At 37.6% G+C, this 25,182-nt stretch overlaps 2 protein-coding genes across 7 annotated transcripts; one reads left to right on the top strand and one right to left on the bottom strand.

The window, feature by feature from the left end:
• Positions 1-2,544: 2,544 nt before the first annotated feature.
• LOC117398677 (uncharacterized) lies at positions 2,545-13,625 on the top strand. 4 transcript variants are annotated; one of them, XR_009308403.1, is made up of 9 exons: positions 2,547-2,934; positions 4,743-6,726; positions 7,054-7,271; positions 7,645-7,722; positions 8,615-8,845; positions 9,976-10,167; positions 10,670-10,862; positions 11,775-11,889; positions 12,643-13,625. XR_009308403.1 is itself a non-coding variant. In XM_058998379.1 (9 exons), exons 5-9 carry the CDS (start codon positions 7,704-7,706, stop codon positions 12,948-12,950), a joined length of 936 nt encoding a protein of 311 aa, XP_058854362.1. In that variant the 5' UTR covers positions 2,558-2,934; positions 4,743-5,166; positions 5,790-6,726; positions 7,054-7,271; positions 7,645-7,703; the 3' UTR covers positions 12,951-13,625. The 4 variants fall into 4 exon arrangements, 1 of the variants encoding a protein (XP_058854362.1); XR_009308402.1 differs by having other exon boundaries at positions 11,582-11,889; XM_058998379.1 differs by lacking the exon at positions 11,775-11,889 and having other exon boundaries at positions 2,558-2,934; positions 4,743-5,166; positions 5,790-6,726; positions 8,615-8,838.
• A 28-nt stretch (positions 13,626-13,653) lies between these two features.
• Positions 13,654-18,897, bottom strand: LOC117398633 (uncharacterized). 3 transcript variants are annotated; one of them, XM_058998378.1, is made up of 3 exons: positions 18,718-18,897; positions 17,681-17,717; positions 13,654-16,961 (listed from the first exon to the last, which is right to left on the bottom strand). In XM_058998378.1, the coding sequence occupies exon 3, from the start codon at positions 16,914-16,916 to the stop codon at positions 15,810-15,812; it is 1,107 nt and encodes a 368-aa protein (XP_058854361.1). In that variant the 5' UTR covers positions 16,917-16,961; positions 17,681-17,717; positions 18,718-18,897; the 3' UTR covers positions 13,654-15,809. The 3 variants fall into 3 exon arrangements, with proteins under 3 accessions (XP_058854361.1, XP_058854360.1, XP_033853531.3); XM_033997640.3 differs by lacking the exon at positions 17,681-17,717 and having other exon boundaries at positions 13,659-14,749; positions 15,890-16,961; XM_058998377.1 differs by lacking the exon at positions 17,681-17,717.
• Between the last annotated feature and the right edge of the window lie 6,285 nt (positions 18,898-25,182).

Here is a 25,182-nt window from a genome sequence, read left to right as displayed (position 1 = left end):
GTGCCTTGAAATTTGCAAGCACTGACGAGCAGCGGAGCGAAGCATCGAGCACCGAAGTGCGTGCGTCAAACGCCGAAGCGTCGAGCGCCAAAGCACCGAAGTGCGTGCGTCGAGCGCCGACACGTCGAGCACCGAGCGTTGAGCACCTGAAGTGCGTGCGTCAACCACCGACGCGTCAAGCACCGAGCGTCGAGCACCGAAGTGCGTGCGTTGAGCACCGACGCGTCGAGCACCGACGTGTCGAGAACCAAGCGTCGACGGTGCGTGCATCGAGCGCCGAAGCGTCGAGCACCGAGTCCCCAAGCGCAGACGTGCTAGCACCAAGCGCTGCACCATGAGAAAAATATTCTCATTAAAAAAATATATATTTTACTTGCTTCCAAACTGGTTTCACTATGACGGTGCACAAGCATGGCTTTAAGAATTCAAGATTCTTTAAAATCCATTTCTGCCTGGAAGTGAGGTCTGTGTGTGACGAGGTTTCAGCAGCTTTCCCTATTGTGTCCACAGAGAGGATGCTTTTGTTTGGACTTCTACCACTGACCAAAAATAATTATAAATACATATTACAGTATAATGTTTCATATCTATATAATTGAAAGCATACAGTCATGCATTTTGAATATGTAAGTACACGTGTGTATAATAGGACCGTGGATATTGCTAATTTCATACTCTGCAAATTCCAGCACGAGAATTTATACTTCAGGGCCATAGACTGCTGCACAAATGTTCAATATTGCGATAAAAACAAACAAACAAAAACGTTTATAACAGTTATAACATTATAGTAATGTCAATATTTATTTCCTTGACATCTGTGCTCTGAACCAAGTCGAGGTGCATCCAAAATAACAAAATCGAATCTGTTCAAAAACCGCAACACTCGCTCATAGTACAAAATATTTATTAGTTTAAAAGATTGGCGTGGGAGATTGGCCGTTAAGCGATTGTCATCAGAATACCAAATTCTGATGAATAATTTGAAGACTTATAAATATTTTGTACTACGAGCGAGTGTTGCGCTTTTGAACAGACTCTACAACTTTAATAGTGGCTACTACAAGTTTGTTAAGGTTTAAATATGCAACAACGTAATCTAATTTCTCTGTATTTCACCACACAGACGCGCACCCCTCCTCCTCGTATTTGATTAGATTAGCAATACAAGCATACAGCAGGGGTTTGAAAGGGATATCGAGTGATTGTAGAAATGGATTGCAATGAGAGCACACACTACCACACACAGTATCTGCTTCGGCGTTAACAAGTTATAACAATTATTTACTTAGGTACCTGAAGTTCCAAAGCAATTTCCCTCCATCTTTGCTCCTTCAATGAGCGATCATGATAGGAAATGTCACTTATGTCAAAGAGATGTCACTTATGTCTTCATTTTGTCCCAGATTTTAAGAAATTAGTCATTGACTCCTCAGCTCGTCGGCAATCAGCAAAAATCGTGTAGTGTAAGCCCGGCTTAACATGTCAGAAAACTTTAGTCCCCGACAAAGCAATTTGTGAAATGTGTGAGGGGCTACGGGCCGATTTCTTGACGAATACTGCCAGTAGCCAATAGCACACGCTAGCAACAATGGCGACGAAGAGAAAGGTTGTGCCCCGCAAGATGTGGAGCCTCAAAATTGAGGAAAGGATGGTGGCGATGTGGCAGAACACCCGTGTCTCTTTAACATAAGTGACATTTCCTATCATGATCGCTCATTGAAGGAACAAAAATGGAGGGAAAATGCTTTGTTATAACTTATTAATGCCGAAGCAGATACTGTGTGTGGTAGTGTGTGCTCTCATGGCCACTGGTGTAGATTTAGCTAGGGACGGTAGGGACATGTCCCTACCAATGTCAAGGGACTGTTGAATTGTCCCTACCAATAATTTTGATAAATCTGAAACGTCTTTTGTCAAGTCATTTTATCTGCTTCACAAAGGGTTAACTCTCTCAAGATCCCCTAGTTGCTCCTCCCTCACAGTGAACGTCTGAATAATAATGTTCTAGTAATAATAACAGTGACGTGCCCAACGATACTCCCGATTTCGCCCTTTGAGTGCAGCGAGTTATTAAAGAGAGAAAAATAGGTACCGGTAGCTTTAAAAAAAATGGCACCCTGGGATTTGTAGGTGTTTGGTGGGGTTTTGGGGTGCAATCAGCAGACAAGAAAACTACAAATTCCATAATGCATCACTGTAACACAGACTCAGTGCGCAGCTGACGTCAGGGACCAAGCAGAGTCTGTGTTGTTTTCATTGAGGCGCGAAAGTATGGGGTGCCATGTGTAAAAAAAACGCGTTAATATTTTAACATGTCTTTTTTTCCAGATTTAACTTAAATCTTATTTTTTCGCCAGATTTATAAATCTCGTGAAAGTAAATAAATATTTTTTTAAATGTGTACATTCAGATATAATTTATAAATCTAGTTAGAAGGTTTACCATTTAGCTAAATATTTAACTAAATATTAAATCTCTTAACAAGATTTAACATTTAGCTAAATATTTAAATAAATCTTAAATCTCTTAAAAGATGTAACATTTAGCTAAATATTTAAGTAAATATTAAATTCTTAACAACATTTAACATTTAGCTAAATATTTAACTAAATCTTAAATCTCTTATCAAGATTTAACATTTAGCTAAATATTTAACTGGCCAGCTAAATCTGGAGTTTGTATGCAAATGAGCTCCGCCCACTTTGTGACGTCAACATTCTTAAGAAGGGCGGGCAACTGTCCACGGACTTCGGTTAGGCTCACGTTCAGAACGTCATGGCGGATTCCAGTAACTTGCATGTAATTATCGAGCGCGCAGTTGCTGCTGGTGTAAGGGCCGCGCTACAGGCTGGAACAGCCAGCGGTGCTCAACCACCAGAAACTGAGGGACGGGTACGGATGTCATCCGTGGGACTACGACAGTCGCATTCGGTAAGTTTAGCGAAATGTTTTTGTTTATTTATTTAATTTCATAATAGGCCTTACAATTTACGTGTATCTATGCTACGGGTTTTCAACCGGGGTACTTCTAAGGGTCATAGGGGGTACACAGGATGACTCAGAAAAGCACAAATAAAAATGACATGATTGTTAGTAGTTATTATAGTTTTATGTTTAGGTAAACATTTTAAATGGCACGTAATTATGCGGAGATGGGAAGTAAACGTTCGTGTTTACAATGCACACTATTATTTATACTAACTTTGCCGAATAGAAAGCGAATACGACTGTTTCCAAATAGATTAGTAAATACATGTCTATTAATTCTGTGCATCCAAATACTTATTAAAAATTTTAAGAATTAAGCGTACTGTTTGTTATTTTGTCATTTTATTGCAACTGTTGTGCCATCCAGTAGAGCGAAAATTGTAAACGGGTACTCGACCTGAAACCTCCAGACATAAGGGGTGCAGTTTCAAAAAAAGGTTGAAAACCCCTGGTGTAGTCTATAGCTCTAACACTGGTCCGAAGCTATTTCAGATTGAATGAGCGTCGCGATTTAATTAATGTAAAAGGCGGGCACGATATGTAATAAGTGTACCATACAGTACAATGACATTTCCCGCGTCTTCCATTGGTGCCAGAGCCGTAACTAAGTATTTTAACTCCCGGGGCGAGCAAGAATATTCGCGCCCCCTACCCATTTTTTCTTTTTGACGTTATAGGAGTTAGGATATGTATAATACTTATATAATATGTATTGTATGTAGATATAAATACTGCCTATTTTTATTTGTAAATTTGCATTGTTAAGAAAATTAATAAAATAATAAAAAATAATGAGGCAACCAACCAATGAGCACACACTCGAACTGTAGTCGGCAGCATAGGGTTAATAAATCTGGCCTTTTTTCTTTTTCTTTTTTTTTTTTAAACAAAGTAATTTTTCCGCTCGTCCGCTGTAGTTACGGTCCTGCTTGGCGCCCTCTCCCTGTAAAATTGCACGCCTATGTTGCCAGACAAGATAGGCCTACTTTCTGCAAATAATTGTTTCAATTATAAATTTAAGGACAGCACATGGCCTTTATAATTTTGTTAAATTAACCAAACTAATTAGTTTAATATTGTCACAACCATAACATGCCCGCTCCATACACCTATTAGGCTAAAATTAAATACGATAAAAAAAATTATGATTTTATAAGTTCTTCATGTCACTTCTAAGCTGATTGTGCTTTGATAAGATTATATATATATATATATATATATATATATATATATATATATATATATATATATATATATAATTGTGTAAGATAAAGATAAGGCTTTATTTAAAGTTGGGTGTATTTGTATTTTTTTTTATAAAGTAAATAAAACATCTTGCTTTTTGTCTCTGTTATACAATACCATATTCAACTATAAAATATGAAAGTCCTTATTCTTTCTCTGGTAAAAAAAAACAACTAAAAACTAAAAATAACATACGTAACTTTCTTTGACGGAGGTTACAAAATCTGTGCTATCAATATCAATTATGGATGAAGGACATTTATATTGTTATGATCATGGGGGGGTGGGTAAAATTATAGGGTTTATTATTATTATTATTATTATTATTATTATTTAGATTAGCCAGGACACTGGGGTTGGCACCCCTACTCCTTTGGAAATGTGCCATGGGATCTTTAATGACCACGAGAGTCAGGACCTTGGTTAAATGTCTCATCCGAAATATGTGATAATATTATATTTGGTGATATTAGTAAGTATGAAATGTATTTTTTCCTATATTGCAGGTTCCACTCCCTTCTTTTCAACCCTTGGGAAGAGCCAACTTTCATCGTGGGAATTTTCGCAGAAGACACAAATTTTACACCAAGGATGTTGTGTGTTTACCATTCCATTCAGGGTCTTCATTCACAATACCCAGAGGGGAAAATAGAGCTCGACTAGCTGAATGTGGCCTTATTGGCAAGATTTCCTTTAGTAATGAATGGTCAGAAGGGCAAATGAGAGGAGATCGGCACCCTTTTTAAAACCAAATTTAATGTAGCAGAACACGAAACGTTCTCGTTCGAATATTTAAGTACAGTAAGAGGGTCAAAAAAACTCACTAAACCAAATGTATCGCAGCATTTCCTCTGGGGAGGGGAAGAGGTTGCAACCCTTTGCTCTAACTCTTGTCTGTACATTTTGGATGGAATACAGAGACCTGCTCAGGTAAACTCTTCCTAATTACTTCCTAATAGTCTTAAATGGTCTATCCAAAATGTTTTATATATTTAATTTCAGTGTTGAAAAAATGTGTACAATACGTGTGTATATATAAATACAGTGCCGTGAAAGTATTTGCCTCCTGTCTGATTTTCTGCATTTTTGCATATTTTTGACACTGAATGTTATCAGATCTTCAACCAAAACCTAATATTAGATAAAAGGGACCCTGAGTGAACAAATAACACAAATTGGATACATATTTCATTTATTAAAGAAAGTTATGCAACACCCAATGCCCCAGTGTGAAAAAGTAATCACCCCCGTAGACTCAATAACTGATTATGCCGCCTTTAGCAGCAATAACTGCAACCAAACGCTTCCTGTAGTTATTGATTAGTCTCACAGCGCCGTGGAGGAATTTTGGCCCACTCCTCCATGCAGAACTGCTTCAACTCAGTGACATTTGTGGATTTTTGAGCATGAACTGCTCGTTTCAGGTCCTGCTACAACATCTCAATGGGGTTTAGGTCTGGACTTTGACTAGGCCATTCCAAAACTTTAAATTTCTTGTTCTTCAACCATTCTAATGTAGACTTGCTTGTGTGTTTCGGATCATTGTCTTGCAGCATGACCCAGCTGCGCTTCAGCTTCAGCTCACGGACGGATGGCCTGACTCCTGTAAATTCTCTGATACAGAGCAGAATTCATGGTTCCTTCAATGATGGCAAGGTGTCCAGGTCCAGATGCAGCAAAGCATCCCCAAACCATGACACTACCACCACCATGCTTGACAGTTGGTATGAGGTTCTTACTGTGGAATGCAGTGTTTGGTTTTCACCAGACATAACAGGGCCCATGTCGGCCAGAAAGTTCCACTTTTGACTCATCTGTCCATAGAACATTGTTCCAGAACTCTTGATCATCCAGGTGCTTTTTGGCAAACTTGAGACGAGCATTCATGTTGTTCTTAGTGAGCAATGGTTTCCGCCTTGCTATTTTGCTATGAATCTCATTTTAACCCAGTGTCTTTCTGATGATGGAGTCATTAACACTGACCTTAGCCGAGGCGAGAGGCCTGCAGATCCCTGGATGTGGTTCTAGGGTTCTTTGTGACTTCCTGGACAATTTTACGCCTTGCTCTTGGAGAGATTTTGGCAGGATTGCCACTCTTGGGAAGATTCACTACTGTCCCAAACACTCCATTTGGACAATATGGCTCTGACCGTGGTTCGGTGGAGCCCCAGAGCCTTAGAAATGGCTTTGTAACCCTTTCCAGACTGATAGGCATCAACAACTTTTTTTCCGGAGGTCTTCAGGAATTTCTTTTGTTTGTGGCATGAAAAATAGCTATGACATTTAGGTGTCCGCTATATCTCAAAGCTGATTGGGACACAATTGTTTCTGTTGTTGCATAATGGGTTAATAAATGTTTTTGTCATACCAAATATTTTAATTAAAATACCAGTTACATTTTAAAGCTTTTTTTTTTTTTCAGTATGACAATTCACAAATGTCAGATGATAGTGATTTTGAAAGGTCTCCACAACTAAGGAGGAGGAGGAGGTAAGAAATAGGTTTGTTTGGTCCTTAGGCTGCATGTTGCTAAATATACATTGTCTTGTGAAATGTGTTTAAAGAGTTTTTATTAAATTTTTGTGAGAGGCTTGATGTAAAGTTGTTATCCATCCTGAAATGTCTGTTTGTTTAAAAAAAAAAAAAAAAAATTGTATCCATGCATGGTTATCAGGTTCAACCTTGAAGTAGAATAATGTATGGGCTACATTATCTGAATAGTTGTGAGTACTTATTGTGTTAAAACAAATCAAACAATGTATGTTGTTTTTAAAAACCTTGCTCTTCATGTCTATGCACTGTTTTAATTTTATTTAGATCAGCGCCAGAGCAGTGACTTGCCAGGAACAAGTGAAGCTGCAAGTACTTTGGCACTCACTGAAAACTTAAATCCAGAGAGTCAGAATGAGGTGGAATCCATATCCAGATGATGGACAGATAGGGGCAGTTACTAATATGGAAAGACAGGAAGCACTGGAGTCAGCTGAACTTCTGGCAGTTGATTCATATATTCCTATTGAATTTGCAGACTTTGTGTAAGACATTTTATGAGAGAAAGTTCTGTGAGCAGAAAGGAGGTTGAATACTTTTGCATTACAGCTTAACAGTAACTACAGTTACTTTTCATTCACATTGTATGGACTTCTATATATTTTTGGTTTAATGTTTGTTTGGTGTTAATACTTGTTACTTGGAGTTGCATTTCCATATACTGTTATAATCCATGTGTTTTACTTACTGTAATTAACAGCACTACATAGTATTTTAAACCCTTGGATGCAATAATTAACAGCTTGAACAGTACAGTCATATAAACTTTACATTACAATTAATAGAAAGCATAGTACATTGACATAGTGGAATGTGTTCTCTGTTTACTGATTTTGTTTTGTTTGTTTAACAATTCAGTCCTGTGGTCCTGGAAGAGCAAGCAGTCGAAGAAGCTATTCAGCAGGAAGATTCTCAGGATGGCATATTTGAACCAAGGTTTGATATTTATTTTATTTTATTTATTTATTTATTTGTTTATTTTTACACTTCATCCAAGTTTACATAAAGCAATGTATGGAAACTTCCATACCCCACTGTAGTAATATATACATTTTTTTTAAGGTCAGTTGAAATTACAATGTCCAAGGAAGAAATTATTGGAGTACTCAAAGCTCACAGCGAGAGGGTCATTGTTCCACCGACAAGACCAATTTATATAAGCCGGAGTGCTTTGTGGACCACTGCCTTTCGGCAGTTCAGCAGGCCCAGTTTTATTAAGAAACATGGCATGCTTTATGTCACTTTTGACTGTGATGAACATGGGAGCCAAGAGAACGCTGCTGACTTGGGAGGACCGAGAAGGGAGTTTTTTAGACTCCTTGTTAAAGCTATATTCCAAGATAGCGGAGCATTTCAAAGTTTGTTTATAGTTTTTTTTGTTTTGTTTTGTTTTGTTTTTTAAATTATTTTTATGTGACCCAGGACAACTAGGACTACTTTAAACAAGCTGATTCACTGACATCTCGACATCAGCTTGAGTTCCATATGGTGTTTGATATTGTATTAGTAATTGATTATACAATTCCATTATTTGATTAACATTTATTTTACTTTACTATTTTACCAAGTAATTCAAATTTTCAAAACTGTCAAAGACCAAGAAAATTGAGTATGGCTGAACATCCGCACAATTAAAAAAAAATTCTTCAGAAAAGTGTATCTTAAATCAAATTTTAGTGAATGTAGATTATCTTTAAACATTTCCATCTCAGATTCACTGAAGTGGTTACTTAAGGGGCTGTATTTTTTTTTTTTAAGTACTGTGTATTGAAGAAAACACTTCTCTATCAACTTAGGAGTACTACGTTGTTTTGTTTTTTCCTCTTAGAGTCACCCAATGGATTTGTGCCTCAGATGCATGTATCATGGGTTTCAAGTGGATTATTTCACACGATTGGCCAGATGATGTCCACAGACCTTGTGCAAGGTGGTGAACCACCTGCATTTCTGGCTAGATGCGTTGTTGACTACATCCTAACTGGTGATGTGATGAAAGTTTGTGTCAACACTGATGATATTCCTGATACACTCCTCAGGGAATCATTGAAAAAGGTGTTGTGTAAGTTTTTCCACCCTTTTTTTAAATATATATATTGTGACAAAGCGCAACTCACTCGGGTTCGTGCCCCTTTAAAAATACGACCCAGAACAATGAAATGGAGCGCTAATTTTTAATGCACACAAAAATAAAACAAAATAGAAAACAAACACCTAGCTCTGTACGAGCACTAACTAAACCACAGGAACACCCCGACTGCCAGTGGGACAGCTAGGCTGTTTCCCCACTACACAATAAACAACACCACACAGGTTTAATACAACACACTTTTACCTTACAACTGCTGGGACGCAGAGTACCTCTTCCTGCCTCCTACTCAGCAGCCTAGAGCTGTTCTCCTTATAAACCCTGCACCTGGCTCTAATTTACAATCATAGCCAGGTGCAGGTGATAATTAACAATAAAACAATTAACAGAAAACAATTAACCCAGACAAATGTGCATTCCGCACATGTTTTTACTGCAGAGAGGTTTTAACCCCCTCCCTGCTGTCTCACAATATATATATATATATATATATATATATATATATATATAAATTTAGTAGATGCCAATTCATGTTTTGTTGTTGTCTCCCCAATTTAATAGTGTCCAATTATTTTGTTTAGCTCAGCTCCCTCCCCCCGCGCTTGGCAAATTGTGCACTGCCCCCTGGGAGCTCCCGTCCTCAGTCGGCAAAGGAATAGCCTGGACTCAAACCGGCAACGTCCAGACTATAGGGCATATCCTGCACTCTACGTGGGTGCTTTTTACTGGATGCGCCACTCGGGAGCCCCCTACACCCATCTTTTAACTTTAGTTATTGTTGTTATAAATTATTTTGATTTAAGAGACTAGGTGCAGTGTGAAAAAGTGCGTCTGGAGAGCACAGTAGAAGGTAGCGAGAATCATTTTAATAAAAAATGTGACTGATAATTGCTTCTAACATGCTCTCAGTAGTAGAGCATGTTTTTATTGCTCAATTTAACCCCCAACACGGCTTGCTCACTGAATATCTGAGTATATTCTGAAACGCAATCACGTCCTCTAAAAGACTCGTGAGAGATTAAATGAGCAAGTCCTATCACATTTGCACCAACACACATACATACTAGCCATATGTTTTCATACTGTATTATATATTTCCCCAGATTGAACAATCAACTGATGACTCTGAATTGGAGGAAGTTTTACAGTTGTGTGACTCATGGCGTTTTACAGTGCCAAACCCTGTGACAATGACAAACCGGCTTCAATTTGTGAGAATTGCAACTTTGTACACAGTGATCCTACAACGGCAGAGTTGTCTTAATCAGATAATGGATGGATTGGCCTACTATGAGGTGAATGTTTTAAGTATGATAAAACATACTCTGGGTCAGATTAAATCAAAGCTTTGAACCAGCGCGCTAATCACAAATTACAAACCTGTACTTAATAGCGCTTTCCTTTCTGGTAAAAACCTTTGTCTCATTAAAATCTATTTGATACAATTGATTAATTTGTTAATGAAGAAACTTGAAATATATGGCATTAGCATTGTTGTGAATAATTGGCTTAGTTATTTGGGAGCTTCGCAAGAATCTTTCCTTAGATAAGTGTGTTAGTGTTACTTATGTTATTTCTTTGATGCAATAACAGTTATCAGTTCATACTTCCTCCTTTTTAATCATGTATTATGTTTACTCTGTATTTATGCGCTGCTTCGTCTTTTTTTCTTTTGTTCAAAAATAAATAAAATGTAATTAAGTAATATTTATAACAACCATTATTTATTAATTGATATTTTGACTGTTATAAATATAATCTAAATACTGATAGTTTACTCTACATCATTGCATTTAGGTGCTCCAGCTTCTGAGGAAGAAACCGTGTATGCGGTCTCTTTTGGATGGACAGAGTGCAGACAGTGGTGCAATTACTGCAGAAAGTGTAATAAACCTGCTCAAACCCAGCTACTCTGTGCTTGGGAGCAACAGAAGACAGAGAGAAGAAATCCTAGTAGTGAAGTTTAGGGATATTCTCCACAGTATCCAGGGTGAGTATAAAACCCAAATTATTTTTAAAAATCACCCCTGGGGTTGACCTTCCCCTGGAAATACCCATATATTCATTTCATACAGCAACTACTTATCCCAGAGCTCCAGAGACAGCATTGTTGAGACCAAAAAACAGGATTTAATGTGTGCTCACTTTATTAAATCATGTACACACCGCTTATTAATAATTAATTGTGGGAGCTTTTTACTTACTGGTTGTTACTAATAATTATTTCTTATGGTACAGTACTCTCTACCTGAATATATGTGACCACAAACTCATTTAGTAGTTAAGGGAACTGAAGAAGCAGAACAACAGGAGTGTACAGCTCATTGTAGTGTAGGGTAGGTCAGTTTAGACCACTGATCTAATAATTAACCAGTGATATGTCGCACGCCGCCTTCATGTGGCCATGGACCAGTGCAGGAAGGCCAGTCATTGGACAGAAATCTGAGTCCACTTCCACAAGTTGCAGAGCAGAAGTGCGGTTGTTTATTGTGCAAAAATAATAATGAAGGTGCAATTCAAAAATAATTAATTAGATTAACAAAACAAACAACCAAAAAAAAAACCCAGTTATCTTTAGCAGCTGATATTATAGATCTTGGAAACAAGACATATTGTCCCTGTTGAGCTTTGCTCTACTTGGCTCCCTTACGGACTTCCAGCAACCTCACTCACTCTCTCCATTCCCCACACACTCCTTTTATACCCTAGGCCCCTCCCCTTTTCCTCTGAATGCTGGGAGGTCCCTACCATAAAAGCCATCGCACACTAGACTGACCCGATAAGACACTGACACGATTTCGTTGTGATTTTGGATTTTGCTCGTCTGTGGGTTTTCAACAAGTTTGAACATTTTTACCCCATCGTGAACGTATCATGTCGGTTTCCTCTCGCGTCGATACAGTGTGCTAGGCATGGCGACAGATTAAAGATGCAATGGGTCACTGATGCATACAACTGACAAATGAGGGTGGTAGCTGGAATCATAGGCTGTGGATTCCTGGTGAACCTTGGAACAGGTAAGTCAATATCTTTTCTCTTATTTAATTAACCCCCCTTTTCCACAGGCCCATAGTTCATTTCACTCAGTCCAGGCCAAGTTAGTTCAGTGCTGTGATATTTAATGTATTATGCTTTTTTTTTTTTTTTTTACTGTATAGGATGTATTACGTATTTCTCTATTTAAAGTTTTATGGATTTTCTTCTTGTTACTGCATCTTGTAAAGATCTTTGTGATGGTGGTCCACTGAGAAAGGCGCTATATAAAATAATGATTGATTGATTGATATTCTCATCACACGATACCTAACTAGAATTCTTTAAAATCATGTACAACCCATATACTGATAAGCTTGTTGAAAAACACTGGTACAAAGTTACTTTCATATTGTTATAGGTTTTTGTATTTCATACATTTTCATTATTAAATAGTTCTGGACGTGAGCAGCATGATTCCTTAAACATTGTTTTAATAGAACTGAAATTGTCTGCCTTTGTGTGTCTCTCCTAGACAAACTCAAGTGCATTTCTGTCAAGATTCATTATAAGGACTGTTACCAGTATCCACTTAAATGTACGCTTGTTATGAGGGATACATTCAGACCTTCAAAGGTTCAGAATTAATATGGGAACAAAAAAAAGATACATTTCAACTTCTCATTTATGGCACGTGATGTTCTAACAGCCTTTAAGTGAAATGTAATTTTGAAAGCATTTGTAATCTTTATGCTCTTAGCTTGGTTATAGCCTCCACTTTTTTTTTTTTTTTTCAGATAAAGAGCTTGGTGACAGGCTGAAGGACAGGGAATTGACAGAAGCAGAAAAGGACTTTGTGAATGCTTTACGACTGGGTCACATCTTGGCATTTGCGACAGGAAGTAGCACCATTCCAGCTATGGGATTCAATCCAAATCCCAAACTAAGTTTCAGTCATGATGAGGCAAAAGTGCACCCCATCGCTCACACGTGTGCCAATGAGCTGCAACTTTTTGTCAATAACAGAACTCTGGCTAACAATGATGAGTTTGAGTATATTATTTTAGCTGCCCTAATGAATGGGGCTGTGTTCAGCACAGTGTAACATGTACAGGACAAGTAGACCACTATGAAAGAGCAGCCCACCTGTACATCTTGTAGGTAAATTAAACATACCAAAGCTAACTTTCTTCCTAATCTATTAATTGCAGATAAACTAGTTGGTAAATAAATATTTCATTACAAATTAAGCCATAATCTACCCCTACAGTAACCCTTCAAAATAATACTAGTCAATTAACATGGAGAGAACTGTTGGAAAGCAAAATGTAACTACTACAGCCTCTCATTAGGGGCTTTTCATGGCAAAAAGTGTATGTGTGAAACTTTTAGTCATACACTTAATCATTCACCACTTGTTAATAAATAACCAAGGAGTGTTGTGTGTGTGTTTTTTTTCTTTTAACTCTTCTGCACTAATTGCACATGCAAAGCTCTTGGGCTGTGTTTAAAGGTGATCCTTTTCAATGGCAGTGTAGATGCAACACCACTGATCGTTATCAATTGCACCGATGCATTTGATCACAATCAGAAATGTCAGTGTAAACGCACCTATTGAATTTGAGTTTATTATAGGCTAATTTCAATATTAATTTTTTTAATTTATACAATTTGACCAATAATAAGGACATGGGTGAAGCGCATTTAAATAAAAGTAAAATGCAAATGCTTTAATGCCAAACTAAATACTAGAATTGTCCCAGAGTGGTGAGTAAGTTTGACGGGCAGAACATAACAAGCACACGGTCCAATTTGATTTTGTAAATGTAGTAGAAAATGAAAACCGGATAGGAAGGAAGCTTGTGGTTTTACATTGGTACTTGACATGACAATGAACTAGCTTTGTGGTTTAAGTATTTCATATTCATAATGGCAAGTACATACAAATGCTGTTAATTCACCAGTTCATGATGTTCTGTATTGTCACTACATTGTTTTTATAGATTTTTCTTACTTAAAATTCAACTAGGACGTGTCATGGAATACACCTGTTGCACAAATTTGTTAAACTACAGTGTGTTAATGTTTTTCCCTCACAACAATCTGGTTATTTATTTTTTACGTAAGAACAATTAAACAGATTGTGGAAATAAATTTAAGATTGTCACAGACAGAAATGTTGTCCTCCTTTATTGTTAAAAATAAAGAAAACATTCAGGTTCAAGTCCATTTGTGTAGCATACAGAAACATGAATAATAAAAAAATAAAAAAAATCGTGTCTTATATAAGATGACATACAAGCAGTATAAAACTCATGAAAATCGGGCTATTGTACACTTTAAGCCGACCAAATCAGTTTTTCAGCTTTTTAAAGATAAAGCTCTTTTGTGCAAATAATAAAGTTTAATGAATTATTCATCTCATTTATTGTGTAGACTACTTTAACATTTCAGTTTGATAATACAATTTACAGCATGTGCATATTCATGTACCTTTGACTAGAAATGCCAATGAAGTTATTTTGACCCCTTCAGAACTACATTTCCCATTATTATTATTATTAGTTTATTTAGCAGACACCTTTATCCAAGGCGACTTACAGAGACTAGGGTGTGTGAACTATGTATTAGCTGCAGAGTCACTTACAATTACGTCTCACCCGAAAGACGGAGCACAAGGAGGTTAAGTGACTTGCTCAGGGTCACACAATGAGTCACTGGCTGAGGTGGGATTTGAACCGGGGACCTCCTGGTTACAAGCCCCACTGGACCACACAGCCATCATCCTCCTGCTCACATCAGTTCTAGTGTTAAGCCCACTTGTATTTGTCCTTTATTAAACTAAACAAAAATAGGATTTCAAGAATTTAAATTTTATTTTCCTGATTTTGAAATTGAGTCAGCCTGTAGAAGAGGAACAAGGGAGAGATCAGAGATTGGAGGTAGGATGGAGTGGAGTACATTGAAAAAAAGACAGCAGTGGTTAAGGACATGGGTATTAAATATAAGACCTGGGATAGGAAGCCAGTGTACAGTGCAGAAGAACAGAACAAACAAAACAATCGATATACAAAAAACAAAAATATAAAACAGCTTTATATACACTATTCCAGTGGTTTTCAATCCTGGCCCTCGCATACCCGTGTCTGCTGGTTTTCCCTTCAACTGATCCCTTAATTACTTTATTGAACAAATAATGAGCTTAAGACCTTTTCTATTGTTTTCAGCTCTTACACGTGAAGATATTTCACATTAGGGCTCAAGTAACTTAAGCTCATTATTAGTTCAATTTATTAATGAATAGATCAGCTGGAACAAAAACCAGTCGACCCAGTGAGTCGCAGGGCCCAGGATTGAACACCACTGAACTGCACAGAGTAAGCAGACATACGTTTACCTCATTTATAGAAATGAAAGCAGTTCAGAAGTGTTTGAGTTTTGGTGTTGAAGAATGCAGTTAAACACATATGCAACAAGTCATGTAATTCGGTGGTTCTCAACCCTGGTCCTCGCGTAACTCGGTCTGCTGGTTTTCGTTCCAACTGAGCCCTTAAATACCTAATGGAATCATTAATTTAACTAATACTTGGCTTATTTTTTACCGTTTCTGTTGTTTTCAGCTCTGAAACAGGTGGAGATAGTTCAGGTAAGTGTTCAATTAAGTAACTGACAACTCAGCTGGAATGAAAACCAGCAGACACGGGTCCACGAGGACCAGGGTTGAGAACCACCGATATAATTAGTCGTTTTCACAGGGAAACGAAAGGCACAGGTTAAATCAAAACTTTGACCCACTCACTAATCGCAAATTATAACCCAGTATTTGATGGCTGGTGTTTCCATGAGTAGAAGCAGCTTTTTAAATTAAAAATAAACATTGATAAGTACATATTGTAATTTGCAATTAGCAGGTGGGACCAAATTGACTTAATATGGGCATAAGTTAGCTATGGAAGAAACTGGGTCATACCACTATTAATTTATTTACTGGGAATTTGATAATTTGTTGTAAATAAATTCCTGGACTCTGAAAGAAAGTCTTACCGTGATTGTGGTCATTTGCAAGGGGGTCAATTGTTTCTGAGAGTTCTTGTAAATCTCCTTCATTCAGTGGACAAAATGTTTCATTGGTAGGAGGAGCACTTGTTGGTTGTGAGGGAACTGCTCTTTCCTCAGCTTCAGCATGTGGATTATGAATGTACAACAGATGCTTCTCTCCCATGAACAGCTGGAGTGGTGTTCTGTTTCCCTCTGAAGACACAGAGTGGTGGTTGTACGCAGCTCTGAATTCATTCAGTGTACGATTGACCCTTGGAAGATAAACGTAGTGAAGGCTAAAGAGGTCAGTTTTATTGTCTAGGTCCAACAGGTGCATGGATTCTAAGGCGTAGAACACAGGAGCATAGACTTGGCTGCAATTTCTGTTTAAGTCCCTGTTGAAACGTTCAATGCGCTGATTGTGTACTGAACTTCCTGTGAAGACAGAACCTTCTCCTCTGGTTTGGCACATGTCTTCCCAAACATGGACATTCTCTCCTCCATGATCTGTTCTCACATGAAGTGGTCTGCCAAACTCAGACACTGCCTGTCTGAAATTGTGCTTTACAGTATCTGCTCGGTTATTATTTGAGCACCGTAGAAACATTACCATCCTGCTAAATCCGTCCATGGCACCATGAACCACTAATTTCCAACTAATCAATTTGTGATTACCATCTATATGCCATAAGTAATTTGGGCATGGCACAGAGTACAGACGTCGCTGTATTGTTCTGCTCCTCCGAGCCTCAATACCATGAGAGTCCACTCTCTTTAAAGACTGTCTGAGACGGTTTCTCCGAATAAATATGCCTCTAGACCGCAGGTGGCCATTTAGCATTATCTCTCCTACATGTGGGTGGTGGACTTTTATCTCACATACAGCAGCATCAAGCTGCTCATCACTTAAAGTTGAAAATGTGGGTCCAGTGATCTGATATTCTCTCATTAGTCTGTTCAGAGTTGGTCTTGAAATCCCAAGTATGGATGCAACGTCAGACAATTTTGTTTTTAATGAGAGCAAATGTTCCATTTCTTCTTTTGAGACATTTTGTCTGGGTCTTCCACAATTTCCATCCTGAAGATAAATACATAAATAGTTTTAAATAAAATGAGATAAGATTTATGTTCTTTTGGTTTGACAATTAAATCCATCAATGGAAATGTCTTTCTGTAATGTTGTACATGAATGTTGTAACTACACGTAACATACTGTAGTTCAACAATTGCAAAATCCTCTGTTGCAGCTCAATTTATTACTACTAGTAATAATAATAATAATAATAATAATAATAATAATATCAGGGCTTAAGTGTAGACAATCTAATGAAATATGCTTTCTCCATTTTATTATACACAGACATACAGTAGCCTCCAGAATTATTCAAAATAAATAAATGTAAGTGTACATTAATTATTTGTTGCATAAATAAATGAAAACATCAGTATCTGTCCAAAATAACTTAATCTACAGAATACATTTGAACATCGTGATTTTAGAATAACATGCAATAATTGGCTAAAACCAGTTACAGTGTATTAAGGGTGTGAATAATTCTGGAGGCTACTGTACAAAGGAAAAAAATTATATATATATACACACACATACACACACACACACACACACACAGTAGTCTCCAGCATTATTCATACCCGATTCCGGTAACAAAAAGTTGGTTTTAGTGTACACATTCAGTTTTGGTTTTTTTTGCATAAATACATGCTAACACAGGCCCACGAGAGGACGGGGAACTTGAAGGGGGAACTTTTTTTTTTTTTTTCCGCAGCGGGACATACCAATCCTTCCCCAGGCCCATGATGGCTCTCCGCAGCCCTGTGCAAACATGAAACATTGTAAGACTATCAGTATTAGATATTGCAAAAACATGTATGTCCAGAGTTACTGCATTTTAATGTTAGGGTGTGAATAATTCTGAACCTCCAGTATAAAATTTTTTAAAAAATCAAAATATGTTGGACAAATATATTTTTGCAAAGTCCAATACTGAATGTCTGAAAAAATTAATGTTTTCATATATTTATGCAACAAATACTGAATGTACACTTGCATTTATTTTGCTAAAACTCATCATAGTCTATGAAGGGTATGAATAATTCTGGAGGCTCCTGTATATATGGTAGCATTGCTTTATATTATGATGCATAGTATATTATGATGCATGTTAAATGTTGATTTCTAAAACAGGACTTCCTGTAGGAACACTTTTGGTAATATGTAAACAAATCAGGTGAAGTAATTAAATAATTTTAAAAAAAAACGTATACAACTATATAAAAGAAGGGAGTGGAACCTGCAATGTAGGAAACCATACGTTTTTCATACCTCTTAATATCACAGGTAATCTTTTTTTCCGCTTTTATCGTGACCGTCTATTCCAGTACATGTATTATTACATCGACACACTCATTTAATTTGAAATAGCTTTGGCCTTCAATTGAAGTTTGAATTTCCATCGACTGGGATATTTAAAAGTTTGTTTCTACATCGCTATACTCGGTGTTTAATTTGGCATGCAGTCATATTCCCGGTACCTCTAATTAAAAATATAATAAAATGCTTTCTTTTTAAATTCTCAACACAGTTGTATAAAGTCTGCAAGTTCTTGCGTGCGCGCTAAAGAGACAGCCCGCTGCCACGTTTTTAGCCGACTTTAAATTACTTTACGATTTCATGTTGAGTGCCTTTAAGTAAGACGACACTGGCTGCACAATTGTCTTTTATATACACAAATAACCTTGATTTGAAAAACGTCATGAACGATACAACTTCTTACACTACTTGGTTTGATTAAATGACATTTCGCTAAACTTACCGAATGCGACTGTCGTAGTCCCACGGATGACATCCGTACCCGTCCCTCAGTTTCTGGTGGTTGAGCACCGCTGGCTGTTCCAGCCTGTAGCGCGGCCCTTACACCAGCAGCAACTGCGCGCTCGATAATTACATGCAAGTTACTGGAATCCGCCATGACGTTCTGAACGTGAGCCTAACCGAAGTCCGTCACAAAGTGGACGGAGCTCATTTGCATACAAACTCCAGATTTAGCTGGTCAGTTAAATATTTAGCTAAATGTTACATCTTTTAAGAGATTTAAGATTTATTTTAATATTTAGCTAAATGTTAAATCGTGTTAAGGGATTTAATATTTAGTTAAATATTTAGCTAAATGGTAAACCTTCTAACTAGATTTATAAATTATATCTGAATGTACACATTTAAAAAAAATATTTATTTATTTTCACAAGATTTATAAATCCGTCGAAAAAATACAACATTTAAGTTAAATCTGGGAAAAAATACAAGATTTAAGTTAAATTTGGAAAAAAAGACTTATTTTACACATGGCACCCCATACGAAAGTATACAAGGACTCGGGAGTGAAAGGTAATTATCCGGATTTAAAATTAAAAAAAAAAAAAAACTAGTCACTCTCAAACGGTGTATATTGTGCCACAATTTTCACATTTACTTAAAAAATAAGAGTAAATGTAATCAGTTTAATTCGATATTTAGTTTGTGTTTGTTGGTTAATGCGTTGTCACAGTATTTCTATCCTCCACCTTACTTTGTAACTAACTTACTCCTTGCTTGATTTGTTTTTGTATCGTGTGTGTAAAAAGCGAACACGAACAGTGTTTTTGATTGAATGGACAGTGTGACTATCCAGGAGGCTCAATAAACGCACTATATTATATAGCCAGGAATAAAAAATATATATTAAAAAGTTAAATTAAAAAGGGGGGGCAGATGTAAAAATAAATTTCAGTGGGGTGTGAGTAAAAAAAAGGTTGAGAACCGCTGGCTTAGACTGGACTCTGGAAAGACGCTGAAGTTGCCGCTTGCCGGTCAGTCTGGTTATGAGTGTGAGCCACTGACTGAATGAAACAAAGCCAGGTGCCTGGGCTTAAGGTATTGTCAGGTCGTACGTTATTCTGGAAGTCTGGAAAAATGCCAAACTGATTTCCAGGGCTTGAAAATGCTTGAAAAACCATGTCTCCGTTATGAAAGTCTTGAAAAAGTCTGGAACTTTACTAGTATCACGGGAGAATGAAAATAATTCCGCGTTTATTTTTATTTTTTATTATTAATAATAATTGATTTTGAAAGAGGGTCAGCAGTGACAACTGTCTAGGCAATTTGATAGTAGTAGCAACTATATTGCTTGCGACCAAATCGCACGAGGATTGCCCCGTGTATCACCGCTGACAACGTCATCACAACTCAAGCAATCCTATCCAGTCAGCACACTGGTATATGTCACATGACCCTGTCTGCTCCAGTGAAACGAAGGGCAAAAGAATTACAAGCTACTGTACTCTGTTCACCCAGATTCACATTTTGTTATCTTGTCGTTACCTTTATTAAATCATTAACGTTATTTCCCAACCCAGGGGGAAAAAATACGAATACAAAACAAGTTATTGTCATCACTGACTCGGATTTAAAAAAAAAAAAGTTTTCTGTAGCCCCTATGGTGTGTATAAACGTAGCATGTTAACGTCGCTTTTTTCATTTATTTAATGTGATTAATAAAATGTACCGGTAATTGTATTTTAAATGTATGGTGCTTGTTTGTAACTTACAGTCCCAAGTGCAGCAACAGTCTCCAAACCGTCAGCTGAGTGTAGATATACTACTTACATCCTCGCTATATGGCCTTCATTATACGATTAAATACTGATTTTAAAAAAAAAATAATAAATAAAAAAAATTCTAAAACTGCTGCTGATGTTGGCTTGTACAGCTCTATGCAACCGACACGGCAAAGAAACATTGTGTGTGTGTGTGTGTGTGTTTTTGTTAATAAGGAAACACAAAACTGAAGCTTTGTTAATGCTTTTTTTTTGGGGGGGGGGGGGGGGGGGGGGGTTGTACTGTGTTCTTCAACGAATAGGATATAGCCAGAATACTGGATGCAGCATAACACAAATAGGTACTGTACTTGTAATTCTACTTTTATTCACACAATCTCATTGCTGTTATTATTATTATTATTATTATTATTATTATTATTATTATTATTATTATTATTATTATTATTATTATATAAGTGGTAGTAGTGACACATACTGTAATAATAAAGAAAATCAAATAATAAAAACAGTACTAATATTATTAATAATCTAGCTAATGCCTTTATCCAAGGTGACTTCCTTAACTTACTCCAGCAGTTTATATTGTTCATTTTGTATTGTCCTTTTACTATAGTGAACAAAAGGTTTTGAACCCAAACAGGGTTGTAGCAATTCCCATGCTACATAATGTGGGTGTAAGTCTCACCCACCTGTCCCTTTAATTAGGGTCAGTAGCCTGGCCAGGTTAAAACTTCATTTCCCATAGTTCCTTGCAACCACCCTCTGTCCATCCTCTCTCCCCATTGGCTCATTCAGATTTCCACCCCTCCAATCTCAGAGCTCCTTAGTAGCCAGCACTTGTATTAAAGCTGGCTAATCAGGCCTGAGGGAGACTCCCTTTCTCAGAGGAATCCATTAAACGGCAGCATTTTCTTTACTTAAATTTCAGTGAATCCATTACCATCCTTAGATAATTCCAGTGCATCCGTTCATTTTCTTTTGTTGCTGCGTTTTGTCTAAACTGCTCTTTTTTTGTTTTCACTGTTACTTGTTTAAGTTTAGCTGTTTTTCTAGGTCTGTTTAGTGTTTGTTGTTTTATGTGTGACAGACTCCATTTTTTCCTGATCCTCCTGATTTTTTCCAAACAACTGTTCACCATTCAACTCAACACTACTGGACAGTCTCAACAATTTCAACATACTCAATGTTTTCAACCTTCTACAATCCCCATCATTTTGGGACACTTTGCTGGACTGCCTTATTTGTGGGTGAGATCATTTCTTTTTTGTTTGGATTTTTTCTACTTTAATTTGATACTTTGTTTCCTGTATTTTTTGGTATTTTGTTACTTTGTATGGATTTCAATTACCCTGCTATTACTGGACTTGTTGGGCCTACCTGTCATTTTCCCACCATTGCCATAGAGACTGTTAAATGTAATTGTTTCCACAAGTCACTGTTTTTCATCTGTATCTATTTATTTATCCTTGATCTTTATCTGTGTGTGTGTGTTGTGTTTGTGAGTGTGGGTTTATTGGAGACCCTCCGGACACTACATTCATTTCTATTTGGTGATACTGTTTAGCCTTCTGTTTGTCCCTACATATTTATCTGTACCAGCTTTATTCTTACCTGTTACCTGCAATTATTTGAATTCCTTTCTTATCATTATTCATTTCATTCATTTGTTCATTTTTTCATTTGTTGACATTATTGTTCACAATAATAAACCGATTGTTCTTTAAATTGACACCTCTGACGTCCCTGCTTTTGCTGTCTGTCACTCTTGCTGACTTATTTAGCTATAGGAATAGGGCCAGTAGTATCTCCTTAGGGAGGACAGTACAACTGCTTCTCAGTTGTGCAGAGTGATCGTTACAGGGTTGTCTGGTTTTAATATACTATTGGTACCATTATACTATCCTATTTTGGCACAAGTATACTTGCAGTATACAACTTTTTATATTCTCTTTGTAAATAATGCAACATAGTGCAACATAATCATTTCTTGGATTGTATCTTCTCTTTTGCATATCTTCATTGTCTCTTGTTAGATATGCACCTCCAGATTCAGACAAATACTTTTAGAAAACCAGGAGCAACTTCTTCTCTGGATCAAAAAGCTATAATGCTCTGCGGTTGCCCGCCTATGTGGATAACTATAAAAAAAACTAGTAGAAACTAACTAAAACACAAGTCTGGGAAAAACAAATGGAAGTCTGGAAAAAGTATGGAATTTTAATGTTGAAAAAGTGTATGAACCCTGTAGCTTGTTTCACAGCTGAGAGAGAGAGAGAGAATATTGTCAACCAACTAACGTTGGCTAATTCAGTTTGGCTTTAGGTGACTAAAGCAGAATGGCAGCCAAAAAAAGAAAGATGGACATCAGGACGTTTTTTACAAAGTGTAAGTAGGAAGATGTCGTTAAAGTAATAAACACAGTTGATAATGATTCTCATAGCAAATGTAAAAATAATTTATTAATGAAGTTAGCAGAGTCATACTTTCTCTCTAAACAGCATGCATCAATTTATCATTTTATCAGGCGAATGAAGCAGTGCAACCTGGTAAAAGCAGTACAGAGGCAGGTGGAGCAACAGGGTCGCAGGTGAGGTCTGTAATGACTTGGTGATTATAACAGTGAAATTGTTAGACTCAGTTTTGAGCTATATTATTGTTTGAGGCACATTGTGATATGATGGTAGGCTAATGCTGTATAGTAATACTCGGCAAATAAAGTTAGCATAGCCATATATTTTCTCTTTATATGGCATGCATCAATTTATTATTTTATCAGGTGAATGAAGCAATGCAACCAGGTGCGAGCAGCAGCACAGACACAGGAGAGGCAGGCAGAGCAATAGGGTTGCATGCTAGGAAGGATGTAGACAGCAACAGTGTCTACATCCGGGGCAGCAGTGTGGAGTAGTGGTTAGGGCTCTGGACTCCTGACCAGAGGGTTGTGGGTTCAATCCCCGGTGGGGACACTGCTGCTGTACCCTTGAGCAAGGTTCTTTACCTAGATTACTCCAGTAAAAACCCAACTGTATAAATGGGTAATTGTATGTAAAAATAATGTGATATCTTGTAAGTTGCCCTGGATAAGGGCATCTGCTAAGAAATAAATAATAATAACAGTGACAGTAGCAGTGGCAGTGACGGTTCCAGTGAAGATCAGTGTAGCAGCGAAGATGTCAATGTTATGGACATTGTTGAAAACAAGCCAAACCAACCTCACCCTAAGTATATAGAAGTACAGAGATTGTCAAATAAGGTCCTGTGTTTTCAAGACAGCTGGTACAAGCAATATCCATGGCTTCACTATAGCCCCAACTTGAAAAGAGTTCTGTTTCCAGTGTGTCAAAGCATACAACATCAAGAAGTGCACATTGGAAAAAAAAGCAGACACTGCTTTTTCCTCAAAGGGATTCAATAACTGGAAGAATGCTCTAGTTAGCTTTGATCGTCATCAATGTAGTAAATCCCACCATCATGCTGTCACAGTTAACACCCAAGAGGCAAGGCCAATAGATGCACAGCTGTCAAGTGTCTGGGCAAAAAAACAGAAAGAGGCAAGGCATTGTCTTGAGAAGATTGTGGGTTCAGTGCAGTACCTTGCTAGGCAGGGTGGAGCCTTTCGAGGCCATGAGGCAAATGATGGGAATGTATTTCGCCTTTTAAAATTCATAGGGAAGGATGACCCCACTCTCTCTTTGGTTATCCTGTTGTCATGATTATGCCAGTCCTCAGGCCCAAAATGAGTTTTTGAACTTGTTGGGCAATACAATTGTCAGAGACATTGCAACATCCATCAGGTCTCTACCAGTTCTGCAGTACTCCATAATAATTGATGGCACTCAAGATGTAGCAGGGAAAGAGCAAGAGTCTGTATGTTTCAGATATGTGGACCATGACCTGGTGCCACATGAGTTATTCACTGGTTTGTATGCAGTCTCAGGGACCACTGGAGAGGAGATAGCAAAAGTAGCTGTTGATGTCCTTTTGAGATTGAATCTTCCAATGTCTGGCTTACGCGGTCAGACATATGATGGTGCTGCCAATATGGCAGGGAAGTACACAGGAGCACAGGCTGTGCTGAAGAGACAGCAGCCATTGGCTCTCTATGTGCACTGTGGTACACACTTTTTGAATCTCATCACACAGTCTGCTTGCACAGCCTCTCCCTTAATACGTGACTCCTTGCAGTGGGTCCATGAGCTGGGGAATCTGAGCAATCAATCAGGAAAATTCAAGGCGATGTTTGAGGTAAAGGCAGGATCAGAAGGACACAACACTAAAACCACTATGTCTGACGAGGTGGACGGTCTGAGGGAAGGCTGTGAACTCAGTTCTCTGTCAGTATGACAGTGTGTTGTCTAGTTTGGAAGAGATGGCTTCAAATGGATCAGACACAGGTGTGAGGGCTAATGGTCTCCTAGACAGATTCCAGAAAGGGAAAACTGTCCTTGGACTCCTTCTAGCATCAGAAGTGATAGGGGAACTAGAGTGTTTGAATAAGTCTCTGCAAAAACAGACACACGCCATTGCAGGAATGCAAGCTGCAATAGAGTATGTTAAATCCACTCTTCAAGGCAAAAGAAATAAGGAAAGCTTCCAGGATGTGTTTGACAAGGCAGTGGCAATGGTTGACTCCCTTGGTATTGAGCCCATTCAAATGCCTCACCAAAGACAGCCACCGAAAT

This window comes from Acipenser ruthenus, chromosome 24 (genome assembly GCF_902713425.1).
Source record: "Acipenser ruthenus chromosome 24, fAciRut3.2 maternal haplotype, whole genome shotgun sequence".
Taxonomy (NCBI): domain Eukaryota; kingdom Metazoa; phylum Chordata; class Actinopteri; order Acipenseriformes; family Acipenseridae; genus Acipenser; species Acipenser ruthenus.
This window is presented reverse-complemented; position numbering and strand designations above follow the sequence as displayed.

Coding starts and splice junctions, on each gene's coding strand:
- LOC117398633 (XM_058998377.1), bottom strand. CDS start 18,873: ATGGCGGATTCCAGTAACTTGCATGTAATTATCGAGCGCGCAGTTGCT. Junction 16,962..18,717: donor GACTACGACAGTCGCATTCG/GTAAGTTTAGCG, acceptor ATTTATCTTCAG/GATGGAAATTGTGGAAGACC.
- LOC117398677 (XM_058998379.1), top strand. Junction 8,839..9,975: donor TCAGGGAATCATTGAAAAAG/GTGTTGTGTAAG, acceptor ATATTTCCCCAG/ATTGAACAATCAACTGATGA. Junction 10,863..12,642: donor TATTCTCCACAGTATCCAGG/GTGAGTATAAAA, acceptor TTTTTTTTTCAG/ATAAAGAGCTTGGTGACAGG.